Source organism: Xenopus laevis, chromosome 3S, assembly GCF_017654675.1.
Source record: "Xenopus laevis strain J_2021 chromosome 3S, Xenopus_laevis_v10.1, whole genome shotgun sequence".
Taxonomy (NCBI): domain Eukaryota; kingdom Metazoa; phylum Chordata; class Amphibia; order Anura; family Pipidae; genus Xenopus; species Xenopus laevis.
The window spans coordinates 91,689,785-91,711,510 of NC_054376.1; the positions used below are offsets into that span (position 1 = coordinate 91,689,785).

A 21,726-nucleotide genomic window follows, 5' to 3' on the forward strand; every position below is an offset into this window, starting at 1 on the left:
AGTCAAAGGCCTTTCCTGAGTGTTTTTTTCTGCAATCCTTACTGGTAAATGGAATATCGGGGGGAAAGATCCAGTATTTTGGCAACCTTTGGCAATCTTATAGTGTATGGCCACCGTAACTTGCAGATTAATTGCAGAACATCAAGCACCATAAGATAAATTTCAGAAAATCTTGAATGGAACTGTGATAATCGTAACATTATTGTAGCTATGGGTTTCTTTTGATAACACACTTTCTCCTTCTACCCTAAATCATTTCATGTTGCAATGTTCTTTTTTTTTTTTTTTTTTTTTATCCTAGGTGTCTAAAAAGTGAGGGTGAAATTGAAAAGCTCCAAGCCAAAATATTTGAACTGCGGAAAAAAGTGGACGAAACTTCATATGCAATGGAGGAACTTGGCAGGGAAAACCAATCACTACAGGTATCCTTTCCAGTTACTGCTACTTAGGCTCTGCTGTATTAAATCAGAAAAATATTCGCCGTTGTTTTACAACAAACCTATGTCCAGATAGATAGATAGATAGATAGATACAAAACGTATCATACTCAGCAGGTTCAGGAAGAATAACTGATTTCAATAAACGAAAAAAAAAAAAAGTTCCAATGTTTCAGTTACATCATTGTGATCTTCCTTTTCCCTTTGACCACGTAATGTTCTCTTTAACCCTTCCTTGCCCTAATTTACATGTTTCAATTTGGGCAACCCTGATTTACATATTTAAATTCAGATTCAAAATAGTGGATTTGGTGCATCACTAATATATCATAGTCCAAAGGGTGTTGATTCTAAGGTTGACAGTAAAATTCTAATAGGTGATGCACCCTACTTATTTAACACCAATAATTCATAAGAAATTATACTAAAAAAAGAAATTTTAAAGTGCCAGTGCCGTTATTACCACATTAACTTTAACTTTTCTCAGGAAAAGTTAATGTGGTAATAACGGCACTGTCACTTTAAAATTTATTTTTTTAGTATAATTTCTTATGAATTATTGGTGTTAAATAAGTAGGGTGCATCACCTATTAGAATTTTACTGTCAACCTTAGAATCATAACTATTGGTGGGGTTTCTTTTTCCTGTCCTGTAAAAAAAATTTTTTTGTTGCTCTGACTTTGTCAGACCTCAACTAATAGTTGTGAAAGATCTTTTTTGCGTTTGAATAAAGGCACCTCTTTTGGGTTATATAGTCCAAAGGGTGCACACCATATGCAGGAACAAAACCTGGGTGCTATACATAAAATACACAGGACAAAGGACAGGACTCAAATGATTTGCCAAACAAAAAATGTAAATGCACAAAAACTCTACATTTCAGTCTAACATAGAAACCTTTATCTGGATTTTTTCCACTGAAAATAAACCTTTCATTTTGTGCATTTACAATTTTTTTGTCAATTCTTTAAATCCTGGGAGTGCTGCCCATACATATTTATATACATACTACATATCCAAAAGTATGTGGACTCCATTTTTAATAAGTGGAATTGCCTGTTTTAACCAGACCTATTATTGCTGAATTGCTTGCATATGCGAATCCTAATTCGCATATGCAAATTATGGGAGGGAAATCGTGTGACTTTTTGTCACAAAACAAGGAAGTAAAACTCCAATCAACATCTGATATAAAATTGTCGCACTCACAGGTCTTACGTTAGAAAACAATCACTTATTTATTGTATTTATTGGCCCAAGCTGACGTTTTGGCTGTATCTCATAGAGAACGTCAGCTTGGGCCAATGATTAAATTAATTTTTTCTACTAATGTAAGACCTATGAGTGTGACTATTTTATATCAGATTCTGTAAATAGAATACAGTCTACTGACTCCTCCAGAAAGGCACAGATTTGCTTCATAATTTGATTAGTGCATTACAGAGGGGGAAAAGTCGATTTAGAAGACCAGCAAATGGCAGATGGGAAGGTGTTCTCTCAAGATGTCTGATGACTGACGTCCTAGCTATCATTCATGTGATAGATCACAGTCAGCTTCATCATCAACATCAGTTTCCTTGCACTAGTATATACAACAGGGATTCAATGCATAATGGTATGGACTGGAGTATATACTCTGTATTTCATTTTATCCATATACAGATTAAGCACAGCCAAGCACTCAATAGGAAGTGGACAGAGGATAATGACGTGCAGAACTGCATGTCCTGCGGCAAAGGATTTTCTGTGACAATAAGAAGGGTATGTGAAATCTTCTATATTTCAAATAGGTTCTCTTCATCTGCACCAGCTACACCTCTTACCATCAACAGAGGGTTATTATTTGCCTTGTATATCAATAGTAAGTGCATATTGTCTTTATTACAGAGAAAAGGCAAATTCATCCAAACATAGTTTAAATTAACACTTTCAATGCCAGTAATTTAGAATCTGTATTGCTGACACTAAAATTACAGGCAACATATATTTCTATGGATATTCTGCGTGCTTGTATCTGTCCTTGTAGCATATACTGTAAATGTCACATTGAGTTGCAGTCTATCCAATCCTGTTGTGTTTTTTCATTTGCAGCACCATTGTAGACAATGTGGAAATATCTTCTGTGCGGAATGTTCTTCAAAGAATGCCTTAACTCCTTCCTCCAAAAAACCTGTGCGTGTGTGTGATACATGTTTCGGTGACTTGCAAGGATAGGAGACACCTGCTCAATAGATACCTGCAATTTACACATAGTATTTTTGTTAATGCACTTCATAAAGCACTCAAAGTACTTATTTCTTTGGATGAAGATTGTAACGTTTGGCACCACAGTATACCTTTGGACATATTTTATTGATACAATGTCAGATAATTGTATTTTTCATGAGAACACAAGGCCACGTGATGGTCTTTATCCTGCCTTTAGCTTTCAGTCCAGATTTTAAATGTGTTTTTAGTTTCTGTTTGGTTTGGCTGCCTGTAAATAGTTGCCTGTAAACAGAGAGGCAACTGCATATTTTTTTATACATAATTTCATAGTAAACCAGGAAATCAGTCCAATAGTTTACTAATATTTGGTGGTAATTCGGTGGGAATAATCATCTTGTTTTATAATTTACCTGTTTGGTAGGAAGGACATAAAGGAGTACAAATAAGACGTGATAGTGAGCCAAGCCTTGGCAGCACAAAAATAACTTCTGTCCCCTCAAACTGCATAGAGTGACTTGTCACTGCTTATAGTATTGTTCCTTTTATATGTCCAGTGTGTCATGCATTTATGTTTTGGTTGTCTTTTTCTTTATGGCTTATGTCACACAGGGAGAATACCTGTATCCAGAATTGAGATTTTGTCCACTAAACTCCCTGTGTGTCCAAAGCCTATACCTCCACTGCTGCACCTTCCTGGAAGCCAAACCCTATTGAATTATTGCTTAGATTTCTCATAAAGCAGCACACAGGAGCGAGAGAAGACTTTGTGTCCCTGCCCATCTGCACTGTACATTTGTATGGATTTTGAATTTTTACTTTTGAAATACTTGGGAACAATAAAATGGAGGCACAAAATGGAAATTGCAGCTGTATGTGCCAAATGTACCAGCAACAGTAAGTGAAACTATCCTTCAAGCGTGTACCACCATTGCTGGTAGATATAGGAATAAAACTATCTTCTATGCCTATTTATGTGACACAGAGACCCCCAGTTGTCTTCTTTAGCACCTAGACATCCTTGGGGACAGGCAAATTCTCAATTGTCCATGGCACCAGTTATATTGGTTTCCCAACTTATTGTGTCTTTACCCTGCTCCCAAGCGAGCCTCAGTGGTGCCTTAGCCATGACTGTAAAGATGCCGACCAAAATAGTAAGCTGCAAGAATATGGGGGGGGGGGGGGTAAGGTGTTAATTATAACTTATTTAATTAGTGCCAAAAACCTTTTACAAATTGATATTCACACATTACTGTAAAAATCTTTGTCACTTTATATAGGCAGTAGAGCATATATTGAGGGATCCAACTCAAAAGCTAGTGGAATGTTACTTTATTATGTTAAAGGAGAAGGAAAGATACCGAAACAGTTTATTGCCAATAGATTAGCCACAATAGTGCAAGCTATAACACTATATTTATTCTGCAGAATAAATAAACAGTAAACAGCTCTAGAAACTCTCTTTGTTTAGGATAGCAGCTGCCATTTTAGCTTGGTGTGACATCACTTCCTGCCTGGGTCTCTCCCTGCTTACTCATAGCTCTGGGCTCAGATTACAGCAGGGAGGGGAGGAGGGTGGGGGCTGGAAAGGGAGGGAGAGAGAGGAGCAAACTGAGCAAGTCCTAGCCCTGGAGGTTTAAGATGAAAACAGGAAGTCTGATACAGAAGCCCATGTGTACTCAATAGAAGGAATGAATTGTAGTGTTGAAATGTAGGACTCAGAGCAGCATTACTTTGAGGGTTTACTAGTGTATTTATATAGACCTTTCTTTACTTAGTTTTAACCTTTCCTTTGCCTTTAAAACTGAATGGCAGTATTGTAACGCCAATATTTTACTGGGTCAGCAAAACTCTGTCTGAACACGTTGTTCTTCCTTTTAAAACTACTGTTTGGTGTTCATATAGGCCTCCCATTTCCCCCCCCCTTGATCTTAACTTATAATTGTAGATATTAGTGGTTAGCCTACATATTGGCACATGCAAAAGACTAAACCACTTTAGTAGCTTCAAGTTGGAGCGTTCAATGCTGTGCGTATTTTGTTAGTTGTTTTGGAATGTTGTCTTAATCCTGAGTTATTTAGTGTGACTGCAATGTATAGAAATCTATCATCTGCAGAACAATACAACTGGTTCTGATCAGAAGAGAGGCCTGTTATAGCGAATGCCCCAAACCTGCTGCACATCTGAAACAGGGCAGGGTGTCTGTGGCTGGAGTCTTGTATTTTGCCTGGTTTGCAGGACTGAAAAGTGTTGGCTCTGATTCCTACTGAGTTCTTTTTGAAGGCAGGTAGTTGCACCTACTTAAATATCAATTTAAAAATCAAACTGTGGGTAAGAGGGTCCCTGCTAGTTTTGGAGAGTTTGGTGTTGCTGGGAAATTTTCTGAACCAAGAAATGAAGGTTGAGGTGGTTATTTGGAACATTGCACTAAGAATTCGAAAGAGGCCTACATTTCTATAGCTTGAATGGTTTTGATAGAAGTACTCCTTATTTCACGATAATATTATTGCACTGAATGTTTAGGGAGACTCTACAGGATCTTGGACAACTGACTGTCATCAGAAAATGAAACCAAAAGGCATCATCCCTAAGATCCATGGGTTAAATACTAATATTAATATCCACTGAGAATCTGTATAGTTGCATGATATGAGGCTGGGGACAGAACAGAGGTTGCGTGGCATATTTATAGCCCCAAAAGCAACTTGCTTTTATCTCATGGGCAGAAGATGCAGCCTCCTAATCTCTCTATGGAGGCTGTATAAATGTTTTCAGGTCTTCTTGTAGTTTTAACTAATCTAAATGGCAAACTGCTGCAGATTTATGGCAAAACATTTATTATTTTCTACTTCCAGCATTTATACTGTACAGGAAAATATCCTTTATTATTAGCAGGTCACGGGAAGTGACATTAAGTGTTTCCTTTCCTGTTCAAGGCCAAAAATGTGATCAAGGCCATCCTTAAAGTACAAGTACACCTTTAAATAAGTGAATGTTAAATTGATGAGAGTGCTATTCTAGGTATTTTTGCAATTCACATTTATTATTTTTTTTTTCGTTCCAAGATATTAAGTGATACATGTATTGTTAACATGACAAAATGTTGTTAAAGGGGTGGTTCACCTTTAAGGTAACTTTTATTATGTCATAGAACGGCCAGTTCTAAGCAACTTTTCAATTGGTTTTCAATATTTATTTTTTATAGTTATTTGCTTTTTTTCTTCTGACTCTTTGCAGCTTTCAAATGGGTGTCTATAAAACAAATACTCTGTAAGGCTACAAATGTATTGTTATTGTTACTTTTTATTACTGATCCTTCTATTCAGGCCCTCTCCTATTCATATTCCAGTCTCTTATTTAAATCAATGCATGGTTGCTAGGGGAAATGGGACCCTAGTTACCAGATTGCTTAAAATGCAAACGGGAGAGCTGCTTAAAGGAACAGTTCAGTGTGAAAATAAAAACTGTGTAAATAGATAGGCTGTGCAAAATAAAAAATGTTTCTAATATAGTTAGTTTGGCAAAAATGTAATGTATAAAGGCTGGAGTGAACAGATGTCTCATTAAACAGCCAGAATCCAACTTCCTGCTTTTCAGCTCTATAACTCTGAGTTAGTCAGCGACTTGAAGGGGGGCCACATGGTACATTTCTGTTCAGTGAGTTTGTAATTGATCCTCAGCATTCAGCTCAGATTCAAAAGCAACAGAAATGACCCATGTGGCCCCCCCTCGAGTCTCTGATTGGTTACTGCCTGGTAACCAGGGCAACCAGTCAGTGTAAACCAAGAGAGCTGAAAAGCAGGAAGTTGGGTTCAGACTGACATGTTATACATCAAATCACTCCAGCCTTTATACATTACATTTTTGCCTAACTAACTATATTAGAAACACTTTTTATTTTGTACAGCCTATCTATTTACCCAGTTTTTATTTTTACACTGAACAATTCCTTTAATAGAAAGCTAAATAACTCAAAAACCACAAATAATAAAAAATGAAAACCGATTGCAAATTGTCTCAGAATATCACTCTCTATATCATACTAAAAGTTGTTTCGAAGGTGAACAACCCCTTTAACAACAGTGCCACCTGCCAATAGTTTCCAACCATGGCAAGGAAGTTGTCAGGAGAAAAGAAAGAGGCCTGGTCTGATGCTCTTCTGGTTAGGAAATATATGAGAAAGCTTATCTGTGGTTTCTAACCAGAATAGAATCGGACCAGCCCTCTTTCTTTTCTCCTGATAACTTCCTCAACTACATCATGTTTGGAAACTGGCCAGCAGGTGGTGATGTTGTAACACAATTCATTCTTATTAACAGTACATGCATCCCTTATAGGGAACTATTGAGAAAATCTTTTTTTCATATAAGCTTCATAATACTAAAATAAGAAACTTATTAAATACTCTTGCACAATTTCCGAAATAATCAAGTTTATCTTCACTATTCCTCTCTCAGCATCTGTTTCTATTCAGTCTTTATGCAGGAGTTGGGTGTCAGATAATCATTGACGGTTACATCCAATATATCTTATAGGGGGCTCCTTTTGCCTAGAAGATGTATTAGAGCTCACTCTATTGAAATCACCAGACATCATGTCTCTCTACATGCAGGATTTGTGCAAAAGGCAGTTATTTTGTTACATTTTGTTTGTACTGGAATCAGTTATTAGAGTGAGTTCTATTTCATCTGCTAGGAAAGGAAGCCCACCTATAAGTTATATTGGATCTAACTGTCAATGAATATCTGACACTCAACTCCTGCTTGAAGACAGAATGAAGAGAAACAGATGCGAGAGGGATGATTGTATTTAGAACATTTCTTATTTCAGTATGATGAAGTTTATATTCAATTTTTATTTTCGTGATAGTTCCCCTTTAATATCTTGAAATAAAAAAAAATAAATTACTTTTACGTTCACTTATTTTAAAAGTTTATTTATTGTTTAACTCATAATAGTGTTTAAAACATGTTACAAGATTCTTGTAACTGCCATTTAGACATAGTTCCTATATTATTTACTGTAGCAAATACATGCTCAAATTTCACCTTGAATGAACTTTAAGCTCTGCTTCCAGTAGACATTCTTCTTAATGTTCCTGGTCTTTAGGCTGGACCAACCAGTCATAGCGGGGGGGGGGGGGGGGCATGCATTACATTGGATTGCTGTTTAATTGATGGTTTTCTTACCTGGCAGGGAAGCAGAAGATCTAGAACCACTTTATGTCACTTGCATTGCACTGTGATGTTCTGTTCCTCATTGAAATCACATGTGCAGGGAATTGTGGGGTTTGGAGGATGCAGGCTGAGGACACATGGCTTTTGATACAAAGTAACAGTAGTCAGCCAGCTCAGCAAAGTAGTCAGAGAGATCAGCAGGAGAACAGGGGGATAGGCTTAGGGAACTGTACATTACAAATCATGAAAAGTCTGCATATTTTTTAATTGATGATATTGCAAAGTTGCTTGAAATTGTGTGTGTGGGATTCCCCTTTAAATTCTAGATCAGAGGTAACTGTAGAACAGGGTTATTTTCCCTTTGAGTGATCCACTAATATTGAAGCTGATGTCAACTGTGTACAGGCCTTCAGACTGACATTCTCACCATATTGTACTTTATTCTCATGTAACTGCCATCTGCCCTTTCCTTAGACCTAACATAAAGCCTGTGCGGATTCTATTCAGCAGGACTTGGTTATAAACATTTATTTTTGTCAGTGCAAACAGCAAAATATCTGCATAGTCCGTGTGGTTTATCATGAAACTCGTCTACCTCCAAATCCCAGTCTTTAGAGACTACTTGTCAAATTTGAATGCTGTACAACATATGCAAAACACTGTGTAAACCCACGTCTGGCCTTGCCAAGATAACCTTCTGCCGCTCTTAGATTCATGTCCTGAACATAAACTGACATGATTAAGCTTAGGGAATTCAGGACAAACAGTTAAAATCTTTTTTTTTGTTATTTTTATTTGTCTAAAGTGTTTTTGAGCTGGAAGAATATATACCGAGGGCTTAATCTGTGTGTGGCCCCTTTTAGGGGACCCCGATTCTTTTGCCTGCTGAATGTTGTGCTGCTGCTTTAAAGAGTTATCAGGGGTGAGGTTTTTTTTTGTACTGTGAACACAGGGTTAAGCAAAATGGTAGCTAAACCCTCACCTTCCGTATTGCGGTTGCTGCTCCTCGCAACTGGGAAACAGTATCATCTTCGTCGCAGGATTATTTGCATTTGAAAGGAAAGTCTGTTGCCAGGGATGCAACATATTCATCATTCAGTGATTCATTGGCTTCATTGTGAATAGAGAACATAGCAGAGTTATGAGTGTTAACCCTTTGGGTGTACAAAATGTACAGCACACGTGATAAGTAGTGATCCTGGGAGCAAATAAGCTCACTCCTGCCTGCAGTGCTGCACCTGGGCCCTTATAGAGCACCTTCAGTTTCTACAGTATATCAATATATCGACCTATTATTAACCCCAGAGATCTTGTACAGGTATGGGACCTGTTATCCAGAATTTTTGTGACCTGGTGCTTTCCGGATCTTTCTGTTATTTGGATCTTCATATCTTAAAGGACCAGTAACATCAATTTTTTTATTTTTTTTAAATTCGTTGGTATAGAATGAAAAAAAAACAAAGACAAATTAAACTTTTAAATCAAGAAAAAAGTTACCGAAACTCAGTTTGCGCTCCTCTTCAGAAAAGACGATCCATTGTGCTGTGCTCAATTGCTCCTCCCTGCCTTCCTTATAGGAAATAGCCAGGGAGGATGAATCGAGTGCCGCATGATGGATCATCGCCTTTTCTGAAGAGGAGTGCAAGCAGAGTTTCGCTATGTTATTTCTTAAAGACGTTGCAATTTAATAGTTGAATTTGTCTTTGTGGTTTTCTTTTTCGTTCTATACTAACGAATTTTAAAAAAAAAAAAAATTGATGTTACTGGTTCTTTAAGTCTACTAGAAAATCATGTAAACATCAAATAAACCCAATAGGCTGATTTTGCCTCCAATAAGGATTAATTATATCTTAGCTGGGATCAAGTACGAGGTACTGTTTTATTATTACAGAGAAAAAGGAAATCATTTTTAAAAACTTGGTTTATTTGGATAAAATGGAGTCTATGGGAGATGGTCTTTCCATAATTTGGAGCTTTCTGGATAACGGATCCCATACCTGTATATGTCTCAACTACAAACCATTGGCTCATAACTACATTAGTGCAATATTGATGGAAAACCATGTACTTGTTCAGTGTTATTTTGTTCTCCCTCTACCATCTTCTGCTAAACAAGGAATTCTCTCTGTCATGTTCCTTTGTATAGTTATAATGTGTTACCACTGATACTTAAGGGCCCTGATTTGTGATCATAGAGTGGTGTTTTCATAACATGACTTTGAGAGTTGTCTGCATTGCTGCTTTCATGGAAAGTGCTGGATCCCTGCAGAGTATCACAAGGTAGAAGCCATGTATACAGAGAGCAATGAGGGTAGTGCCCAACTGTAGAATCCTGCGCGGGTCCATTTTTTAGGAACCTGCACCTGCAACCCGGACCCGCAACCTGCATTCTTACCCGCTACCCAACCAGCAAGCACCTATCCACAACCCGGACCCGCTGACCATCAAGAATCAGGAAGTGCTGTCATTGTAAACCGGAAGTGACATCATCAGAAGTTGGTGTGATCAGAAAAAAGGAGTAAAAATCACTATTGAGACCTGCAGCCTGACCCACAGAACCGCCAACCCGCACCCGGAACTTCAACCTGCAGGGTACAACAGGTTTTTGCGGGTAACCGCAGGTACCCAACCCACTGCAGGACCTTACTGTATGGATCATTGTTGTATTAGATAACACTGATACTTGTGCCCCTGTGCATACTGAACCTATCTAGATACAGACGTCACTTACAGTAGGAGTACATTACCGAAATGCTCCCACATTTGGAGTTTGCTCGTATAGGTTTTTTCTGGAGAGCTCTGGGAAAAGTTGTAGCTTTTTAACAGAATGTTTATTCAGTGTCAGGAACCGTTCTTTCTAAACTTCTGCAAAGTATGAGAGCCCTCATGGGCTGCAGTTGGTTTTGTTTCTGTAAATACTTGTATGTGACTGGAGATGTTCATGTTCAGTGTTGTACAGAATCACAGCTCATTGTACAGAGTGCTGAGTGAGCTAATTGTGTCTTCTTGTTATATAGGGAAAGCCTGGATAGAAGCACAAGGACACATCAAGAAACTCCTTTTCCATTTTTGGGTTGTTATTATTTGAATTTAAATAGCAGTCTTTGCTTTGTTAAAGGAGAAGGAAAGCCACTGAAGTAGTTTATTGCCAATAGATTTTTTTAAGATATTTGAAAACACTGCTGCTTTTAAGTGGTTTAGTGGGACCTTTGTAATAGCAATGAATCTCTTCTGAGTAATATTCTCGACTGTAGCCTTGTATTGTAGGGCCAGGAGCAGCTTCCTTTTCTGCTGAACAGGATTGGTACAAAGGCACGAGTGCTCAAAACATAGATTGCCTTTTACCAGCAGTTCTTGAGCTGTAACCAGAAAAAGACAGAAGTCCAACTATGTTGGCACCCACAACTCTTATCCGACCACTCTTCTGGGTACTTTCTATTCAGCGCTTCTTTCTCTCAGTGTAATGCTGATAACTTTAAAGGGGAGCTATCGCAAAAATGAAACTTTAATATAAGCTTCAGCATACTGAAATAAGAAACTTTCTAAATACAATCAATTAAATATTCTACATTGTTTCTCAAATTTCTGAAATAACCAAGTTTATCTTCACTATCCCTCTCCCAGCATCTGTTTCTCTTCATTCTGTCTTCATGCAGGAGTTGGGTGTCAGATGAATGATCCAATATATCTTATAGGGGGGCTTCCTTTCCTAGCAGATGTATTAGAGCTCATTCAAATAACTGATTCCAGTACAAACAAAATCTAACAAAATAACTGCTTTTTGCACACATTCTGCATGTAGAGAGACATGATGTCTGGGGATAATAGAGTGACCTCTAATACATCTTCTAGACTAAATGAAGCCCCCCATATATTGGATCTGTCAATGAATAGCTGACACCCAACTCCGGAATGAATATATTGAATTTTCATTTTCGCAATAGTTCACCTTTAATTAAAGGGAACCCTACATCCTTAGAGTGTGGTAAACTTATAAAAAAACAGTAAATTGTGGATTCAAACAGAAGTGGTTTTTGGTTCATTGGATGTGAGTGCACAACTTAGTACAATAGCAGTCGCACCATTGAGTCTAATGTGAGTCCAGTCTGTAGGCTCCGTTACAGCAGCATGTGGCCTACATAGTGAGCAAACCAAGCCTACGAATGGGGCCTTCCCTTTAAACAGCAAATGCTATTTCTTTAACCTTTTCGGGGAAAAAATACGTCACCCTCCCCATCTGATATACAGATGCTATGCATTTTAATTTAGTGTACCTTTTAGCTGTGGTTTTCAGTTAACGTCATGTATTGGCAAATATTTCTAGATTTTAAAGCATCTACCTATTCCTTGTCTCCAGCACGGCCATGTTACTGAGTGGAACACAACAGCCATGTGCTGCTGAAGTTTGTAGTACCGTGAAGCATTATTTTTGCCAATTCCCACTACAATGCTGCTCCTAACCATGGGAAACACACATTACAGTCAGTGGGTTGATAGTGTAGAATCAATGAGGAATAAGCCAGATTTTCAAGGAGAAAATATATTGTATTAACTAAGTAGGGGATATTCTTTATATTTTTATAAGGGCATAGTTTGGTTAATGCGAAAATGAAAATGTAATATAAGCTTCATCATACTGAAATAAGAAACTTTGTAAATACAATCAACTACATATTCTTCCTCATTTTTTAAATAACATTTACTGTATGTTCACTATCCCTCTCTCAGCATCTGTTTCTCTTTATTCTGTCTTCATGCAGCAGTTGGGTGTCAGATGAATGATCCAATATATCTTATAGGGGGGCTCCCTTTCCTAGCAGATGTATTAGAGCTCACTCAAATAACTGATTCCAGTACAAACAAAATCTAACAAAATAACTGCACAAATCCTGCATGTAGAGAGACATGATGTCTGCTGATTTTAATAGTGTGAGCTCTAATACATCGTCTAGGCAAAAGGAGCCCCCTATAAGATATATTGGATCATTCATCCGATACCCAACTGCTGCATAAAGAGAGATTGAAGAGAAACAGATGCTGAGAGAGGGATAGTAAAGATAAATGTGATTATTTCAGAAACAGTAAAGAATATTTAATGAATTGTATTTAGAAAATTTCTTATTTCAGTATGCTGAAGGTTATATTAAATTTTAATTTTTGCGATAGTTTAATGTACACACAGAAAAGAAATGGGATATGGGCAGTACTTATAATTTAGATCGATTTTACCTTTTAGGACTATATGAAAAAAACTGCAGAGGTTTCCCTGGAAACCAGAGGCATTTGCACATATGATGTAAGCGCCTGTGAAGCGGTTCTGGCTGAATGCACTTTGCAGGTACATGGCACTACACTGTAACTGGATTCTACACACTATGTGAACAAAAGATGATTTTTCATTATGATTTTTGCATGAGGATTTTTTTCAAGCTTCTCATTAGCAAGCCTTCCTTTCATTGCTATGTATGCGGCGTGTGGTCGTGTAGTTGTGCCTTACCTTGTGGTCGCGCATCAGCTAATGAGGATTTGTCCAGACGTGAGATGGAAGAATGCTTGTTGAAAATAAAATCTTTTTCTAATATGTATAAACAAATGACAATGAATAAACACTGATATTTCTAACATCTACTGGCATCATTTTTTTGTTTTATTATTGTTTTTCTCTTGTGCGTTAAAAGGGGGCCTCCTGTAAATAAACACACCCTAAAGGCTGGTGTAATGCTGTGGTAATGGAGGATCCTGGGAGTGCTAATTTGGTACAAGCCGCATCCAACTATTGCATGGAAATATACACCGTGGTGCTTAAAAGTGAAGGAAAGGTAGAATGTAACCCAATGTCTGTACTCATCTCTGCTGAAAATGAACTGGCCCAGGAAACTACTATAGAAGCGCTACACCACCATCTTTTTTTCTACATCATGGTGTTCTACGCATATGCACCCACACCACAGACAAGATCCAAGAAGTGGAAAAATCTCACACCCAGGTGATTGTACAGAAGTACGGTGCAGTTTTCTGCTAACAGAAGCACTGGCCCAGGGTCTCAGGTAAGAGAAAATGCTGTAATTTCTGCTTTTCCATATGCACTTTTCACTATTATGAATACTAGTTTCACCAGCCGCATGTGGAATAATAATTTCAGGAGTGGTTCCTTTCCCAATAAGGAAACTGCTGATTCAACCCTTAATGGCATATCACTGCGCAGATGGAGCGGCCTGAAAATACACGTGTGCTGCTTCTCAGTCACATGGAAAATGTACTAAATCCCCTCCTCTAGTTGCCATTGGCTACTTTGTGCCCTTTTCAGCTGAAACCAGATAAACTTCTCTCTAGATAAGCAACGCAAATAGCACTGCAGATAAAGCAGATTTACCAGGATTAAAATAAGGGTTTGGCTTATGTAAACTGAACATAGAAAAATGTGGAGCACAGATATTCAGTCCGAGTCGGTAGCTTATTGGCCTGTGTATGGGGCCCTCCAACGGGCTTCCCCGATCGATATCTGACCAAGAGTCGGCCAGATGTCGATCAGGCAGGGGTAAAAATCCCGTCGGATCGTGGACCTCATCTGTTTGTTGATGCCATACCACAATCTGACCTCCCGCATACCTTTCATTTTGATCTGATCGTTGGGCCCTAGGGAGAGATCCGCTTATTTGGTGACTATCAAACGAGCAGATCTCTCTTTGTATGGCCACCTTTAGCTGACTGCCCTGCAACAAGCTACACCAGTGAGCAGAGACCTACAGGCAGAGCAGGGTTGCAGTTCTCAGTTAGACTTATATCAGATCTTTTTTTGTTTTTATGGGGGAATGTGCTCATGAGAATTTTTCAGGGTGACATCTGGCCCTTGTGTGCACAGCGACAGGACAATATCGTTGTGTCTTGAGGAATGGGCATCATTCAATATTTACATTTTCTCCTGCAGATAGGGTTGCCACCTTTTCTGGAAAAAAATACAGGCCTTTCCATATTTTTATCTTTTTTCCCTATCAAGAACACTGAGATCAACCCTCATTTTTACTGGCCAGGCCGGTAAAATACAGGCCAGGTGGCAACCCTACCTGCAGATAATCCAAGCCATATCTTGCGCATATTCCTACCTATATTCTTTTATCTCATAGTATTATCAAAAATAAAATTCAATGTGAACATTTAAAGAGGGGTGGTACCTTAAATCACAATCAAATATTTTGGTGCTGTACAAATGCTTGTTTGGAGCAGACTGGGGTCTTTATTTCTACAAAACACTAGGGAGGGTTCTTTTTAACCCCAAAAAATGCTAACGATATAAACTATACTCCAACTCTATGAAACACTGATAGAAATACAAAATACTGTACACTAAACAATACATAATAAAAAAAGGGACACCTAAACAAAAGTGCAGGGCACAGAAAGAGCAAATCTAGATTTCCGCTGACTCCGATGTTTGCCACAAGGTTGAAAGTCGTTTTGATCTGTGGGTTTCTGTGTAGCAAGATACAGCCATTTCTATCTGCGACATCCACGTTTTCTGTGCAAAGAAATAGCAAAAGCACTGTTTTGTATATCAATCACATATATTTCCTCATTTCTCTCACTAATATGTACAAAAAATAGTGCATTGTTGGCTTTGACTGGTCTAGTGCAGATAGTTTAGGTTGCACACAGTTACTACATAAGCCTGGAAGTTTAGTGTTCAAGGGGCACAAAGACAGTGACTTGTCCAAGGCTGCAAGGGTTAATATGACAGTGTGACACAGGAATCAAACCTCCCCGAGTCATGGGGTTAAAAGCAGGTAACACTATCTTCAGCCATTAATGGATTCCAAGACTGACACACTGCAGCCACTCCATCTTCCACTGGGTATGGTTTTTTTTTTTTTTATCTATTCTGTTTTACTTTTAATCCTGACCTGTGATCTATGTTGACCTCAAACAAACTTGTAAGACGTGAAAATCATCTTATCACAATTAGTCACTATGGCTGCAATATGTTCATTTGTGTTTTTGGTAGAAATTATATTTCTACATGCCAAATAATTTACTAGTAGGTGTAGTAGAGCAAAGTAAAAGAGCAACAGTCATAACATGCATGCTGCTGATTCTGTGCAATTGAATCATTGAGGATTGTTCCAAAAATACCAGTGTTCAAAATATTAATAGCTTGTTCCAAATAATAGCAGTGGGGAGTTCAATTAGTGAGGTCATTAATTCTGTGAAAAAACAGGTGTCAATTATGGCCCTTATTTATGGAAGGAAGGCAGCAAATGTTGTGCATGTTGGTTATAGAGCATTGCTCTCTGAAAATCGGAGTAAAATGGGTCATTCCAGACATTGTTCAGAAGAACAGCGTACTTTGATTATAAGTTGATTGGAGAGGGTAAAATATATAAAGGAGTACAGCAAATGATAGGCTGCTCAGCTAAAATGATTTCAAATGCTTTGAAATGGCAACCACAACCTGAAAGATGTGAAAGAAAACTGAAAACGACCATTCGAATGGATAGAAGAATAGGCCAAATGGCAAAGCAAATGATCAGCTCTAGAAAGCTAAAAAAGAAGTCTAAAGTTACCTGAGTATTAGGGAGTTACTCATACTTTACAATTAAAATACCCCTATGTAAAGTAAAGCAATTGGCAAGAAGCCTCTGCAACGTCCCATTGTTGAAAAAAAGGCATGTTCTGAAGAGGCTACAATTTGCCAAAGAACACACTGACTGACCTAAAGAGAAATGGCACCACATTTTGTGGACTGATGAAAGCAAGACTGTTCTTTTTGGGTCTAGGGGCCTCAGACAGTTTGTCAGACGACCCCCAAACAATGAATTGAAGTCACAGTACAATGTGAAGCATGGTGGCACAAGCATCATGAAATGGGGATGTTTCTCATACTATGGTATTAGGCCTATTTATCTCATACCAGGGATCATGAATCAGTTTCAATACATCAAAATACACGAAGAGGTCATGTTGCCTTATGCGGAAGAGGAAATGCCCTTGAAATGGATGTTTCAACAAGACAACGACCCCAAACACACCAGTAAATGAGCAACATCTTGGTTCCATAGCAACAAGATTGACATTATGGATTGACCAGCACAATCCCCAGACCTTAATCCAATAGAAAACTTGTGGGGGCGGGTAGATTAAAAATGCTGTTTCTGAGGCAAAACCAAGACATGCAGAAGAATTGTGGAATGTAACAGGTGCCAGAAGTTGGTGGACTCCATGTAACACAGATGTGCAGCAATTCTCAGAAACACTGATTATACAACTAAATATTAGTTTAGTGATTCAAAGGAAAGCCAAATCTTGAAACATTTTTCAGTTTATATAGTGAATGTTTGCGTTTGTAAAGAAGAATGCAGACTGACTGCAACCCTGACCTTGCTACATTAGACAGTGCCTGCTCCTCCTCATCGGATGACTGAGTTGCGTGTATGGGCCTGGGCTAACAGTACAGAGATTGCTCAATCTATTCTATATATCTTTTCATTGCGATTGATACAAACCTTCTCTGATTCTGTGTGGGTTTGGAGAATGAAGGCAGCTATGCATTGCTGGTATCTGTTCTCATGCTGGACCATAAAAGCATTCTTCATACCATACACTGTAAAATATAAGGATGAAAGAAAATGATGTCACGGTCTTTTTGTTGCTTAACCATTAAAAGTTGCATTTTGCAATGTGATCATAGAATATAGACATTGTCCTGAAAATTAGGTGATTATTCTTAAAACAACAATAGCATTTTCGTTTGGAATCAACTCACTGCTGTCACTCTTACTATCCGTAAGGCAATCCGACTTCTCAGAAAACTCGCAGACAAAGACTCCATACAAGGAAAAGTATTGAATACAAATAAAGTATATGGGGCAACTAAAGCCTAACAAGGAACTAGTCTATTTAGACATGTCACTCCATATGTTTTGAGACTCTCTATCATTCCAAGGTAACCACAGTCCTTTAGCAGTGAAGATTTATGTCTCTGAAGAAGCTCCCAGTAGCTCCCCATCTTCTTTTCTGCTGATTCACTGCACATGCTCTGTGCTGCTGTCACTTACTGAGCTTAGGGACCCACTCACAATATACTGTTTATAGAATATATAAGGAATGCTTAAAGACTATGACTAACATAATGGCATGGCAGCACAGAAACCAGTGTAAATGGATCAGAGATTAATGATCAGCCCTGTAGCCTCAGCTTATATTACAGACAAACATTTTCTGCTTGATGATTTGCCACGACCCCTAAGCTTAGCTTCTCAACAGCTGCTTAAAGCACAATGAGCATGTGCGTGTCGCAGACACTCCTTACAAAATCCCAGATGGTGAGTTCCTGGGCACAAGTTCTCAATCATTACTGTTATAGAATAGAATAGGGATGGGCGGATCTGAGCCGTTTCGCTTTGTCAAAACTTGACAAACAATTTCACTCATGCTAAAGCTTTAGATTGGAGCAATAAGTTCAGTTTATATAATACTGCATTTCTAGCAATATACAATTTAAGGGTTTAATTCTCCTTTATGTGCAATACAGGAAAAATCTTAAACCTCAAATAGAATCTTCCAACTGCTTACAACGTTTATCAATGAGCTCTAAACAAACAAGAGGGCAACTTGCTTGGTGTCATATGGGCAGACAGAAGATGCAGATCTACATTATAAAAAAATGTAGTTTCTTTATATTCCAATTGCGTCTAATAAAGGATGGATTTAAGGTAAGTGAAAAGTAAATAATGTTAAGCATAATTTTTATTTTGCATAAAACAACATACCTGTGGTATGGAATTGATCGACAGTTTTCAAACTTAATCTGTCGAGTGGAATAGGCTGGTCTACTACTTTGCAGTAGCCTCCTTCCTTAGTCACCATCTGTAGCTCTGGGTGGAGGGATGGGTACTGGTTAATCTCCACATTTGTAGATTTCTGCAAGCAAATCAGTGAACTGGTTTAATATATTTATGAAAAGTTACAGAAAGGATTTCTGAGAATGGAAGTGATTATTGCAGTAACTAGCAGTATGTAAACATTTGTTGAAATGGATCGGGGACACAATTTTGGGAAGATTATAAAGCAGCTCTGAAGGAGTAGCTTGATCATGTAGAAGACAGAGATGGAGCAATAATTAGAGAGGGCATGGAGGTGGAGAAAGGAGTTGGACAAAGCAGAGAGGGCAAGGAGAATAGTGATGGAGCATGGAGGAGGGGGAGGAGGCTTAATAAAAGAGTGGTGGCATAGATACTGTGTTGAGACGCCAATCAGAAATGTATTGATTTCACCTAGGACACGTCATGCACCAAAAGGATTGAACAGAGCAGTAACTAATGTAAACCTCTTGATATGTGGCATGACCTGGGCACAGCCAAAGCCTTCCTAATGCCCTGGCTTTCTGTAGTGTCTAAGGTTAATCTTCAATGGGCTGAGAAAATTATGTGTCCTAACCACTGATATTCTTCCTATCTCTGCTGTGAATGAAAGATCAGCATGTTTCGCACAAATTAACACCATGACAGTGGCATCAGAATGGAGGACTAACCAGACCATATCCTCTCAGCAATTCTCCATTACAAACAGCTCTTGCATTAATTGGAGTAGAGTCTGGGTTTCATTCTGGGAGGTGCTGCATCTAGGGTATTACCAAGTTACTGGTAAGTGATAGTAATCCTTGCTACAAGCCAGTTCTTGGGTTTTTTTTGATGGCACCATATACCCTCTGCTTCCTCTTCTGTGTCTGAACAATAATAAAGTTTTATCCAGTTGGGAATTACCTTTTTATTCCGCTTTATCTTTGTTATGAGCAGAAAGTCATCAAAGAGAAACAAATATACATCAAGAAGTCTGGTGCTTTCTGGAGAAAGAGAAAGATACAATTACAAGACGTTCAGCAGCCATTTCTAAACAGTGTTATACAAGTGTAAAACTACTGCTTAGGGCAATAGCACACAGTGCGTTTTATTATTCGTATTACACAGTGGGTGACTAAATGGCTAAAATAATTGTATAGGTGCTCCCGCACACCCTTGCTTTAAGAAAATTTAAAAGCTTGCTTGGTGCCCAGTGATAGAGGTAATCGGCAACCTCAATTATTCATAGGAAGAAAGCACACTGTCACACAAGCTTGTGATTGCAGGTGAAAACCTTGCTAAATTTTAATACCGGTAGTGCCACAAGTGTGCTTTCTTCCTATAAATGGCCAAAATGTCATTGCCTGCAATGTAAATTTCTGCTGGTTAACATCATGTCATCTTTATGAAAATGCTTCGGGGGGGCATTATTGCATTTGAATGGAAATTGATTGCAAACCCCAGTTCCCACCTGTCAGGATGAGACGTCCTTCATGCAGAAGGTCCCTGTTTGGGGAAGACAGCATGCTTTCTACATTGGGTTCTTTGAAATGGTGTTTAAGGCCCTTAAATGTAAAAAAAAAAAAAAAAAAGATATTTCTTCCAAATAATTACGTTTTAGAAAAACTTTATTTTTATAAAATTAATTTTAGCTAGAATTCTGCTTACAGTTTCTGCAAATTGTATAGAACTCATCAATGCTACATTTGTACTCATAAGCACTTCCCAAGTCACATGGGTCAGTCAATTGTAAACGAGTCAAACGCATTCTTATAAATGGAGCCAGGAGCACCATATACCCTCACTTGGAAACATTAATGCACATGCACTTCTCAGCAGTTGTAATAACTAACTGCCACCTGATTAGGTGAACATAAAGTGCCCTTCATTTTCCACTAGGAATATGTATAGTCCTCACAACCCCCCTTCTTAAAGAGGACTTAGCTGCTCCTATTATGTATTAATTCACAGTTTAATACTACAGTTAAAACTTGGTGATGAGCTATACAATTCGCATGATGACCAAGCTATAAAAGTATGAAAGTAATTAACCAATTAAATAACAGTTTACAAACAATCCCTGGTGGCTATGATTGAATAAGGTAAAACATGCATTATACTTTTCCTAGAGGCATAACTTATTGAATATACACAATATTCCTAGCTAGTTTGTATTCAGAGATGATTCTGAGAGCTGCCATATTATATGAAGTGGCTGACACACTCTGCCTAGACAATATCCAAAGTTAAATATCCTAATAAAACCAGATTTTGCTTGTATTCATCAGAAAATAATGTGGTAGCCTTGCTAGCAGGGTACCATTGCCCTTTAACATTGCTATTGTTGTGACAGTTAAATGGCAAACAATCGGTTATGTGCTGAACATTCAGACTGACAGGAGCCGCCCCACAGGCAGATCAATGTGGCCAAAGTTGTTTTGGGGAAAGGAATGTGGTTTTATCATTTGGGTGTTGAGAGAATCAACTTCAAAGCTGTTGGCCTAAAACCAGTCATAGCCTGGAGTGTAGTAAAGGCAGAGGTGCCGGGGGTAGAGATCATAGACTAGATGTGAATGTTTAACAGGTGCTGTGCAGCAGGACAGCTTCATTAATGCTCTCAGCAGGATGTCTCCAGTTACACCAATCATTAGGTCAATATACATTTTTGTGCCCGGGGTGCAAACTGGTTGTTGTGCACTGAAGACATAAAGAACTTTCTCTAGGGGAAGCCAACTTTATACATTCTTTTGACATTTTCTAATTCTGATAGATTGCTGCAGAGGTCCAGAGGTTTTCTTAAGGTGGCCCCGATATGCCCACAAAAGGCAGGGTGATCAGGTTAATTCTGTTATTCGGCCCTAGGGCCAAACAATTGGATTATAACCAAGGAAATGGGCACTGAGGAGTCGTAGGATTGCATCAACTAGCCTCGACTGCAGGAAAAATAAAACCTTCCTGATCGATATCTGCCTGACTTTTGGCCTGTTATTGATCGGGGAGACCTGTCAGAGCCCCCACACACGGGCAGATAAGATGCTGAATCGCTATAAAGTACCGATATTGGCAGCTTTAATC

The 21,726-nt window shown here is 38.4% G+C and overlaps 2 protein-coding genes across 9 annotated transcripts in view; one reads left to right on the top strand and one right to left on the bottom strand.

The window, feature by feature from the left end:
* The window catches only part of eea1.S (early endosome antigen 1 S homeolog), a 45,360-nt gene extending 41,738 nt beyond the window's left edge, over nt 1–3,622 (top strand). For all 5 annotated transcript variants that reach the window (XM_018256016.2, XM_018256015.2, XM_018256017.2 and 2 more), the window contains 3 exons: nt 302–422; nt 2,100–2,198; nt 2,529–3,622. In XM_018256016.2, the coding sequence (XP_018111505.1) occupies nt 302–422; nt 2,100–2,198; nt 2,529–2,651 (343 nt within the window). In that variant the 3' untranslated portion in view covers nt 2,652–3,622. The remainder of the gene's footprint in view (nt 1–301; nt 423–2,099; nt 2,199–2,528) is intronic.
* Nucleotides 3,623–15,033: 11,411 nt separating this feature from the next.
* The window catches only part of plekhg7.S (pleckstrin homology and RhoGEF domain containing G7 S homeolog), a 55,190-nt gene continuing 48,497 nt past the window's right edge, over nt 15,034–21,726 (bottom strand). For all 4 annotated transcript variants that reach the window (XM_018256020.2, XM_041588635.1, XM_018256019.2 and 1 more), the window contains exons 13-17: nt 20,123–20,216; nt 19,576–19,655; nt 18,583–18,733; nt 17,317–17,414; nt 15,034–15,335 (exon numbers count right to left, since the gene is read on the bottom strand). In XM_018256020.2, the coding sequence (XP_018111509.1) occupies nt 15,228–15,335; nt 17,317–17,414; nt 18,583–18,733; nt 19,576–19,655; nt 20,123–20,216 (531 nt within the window). In that variant the 3' untranslated portion in view covers nt 15,034–15,227. The remainder of the gene's footprint in view (nt 15,336–17,316; nt 17,415–18,582; nt 18,734–19,575; nt 19,656–20,122; nt 20,217–21,726) is intronic.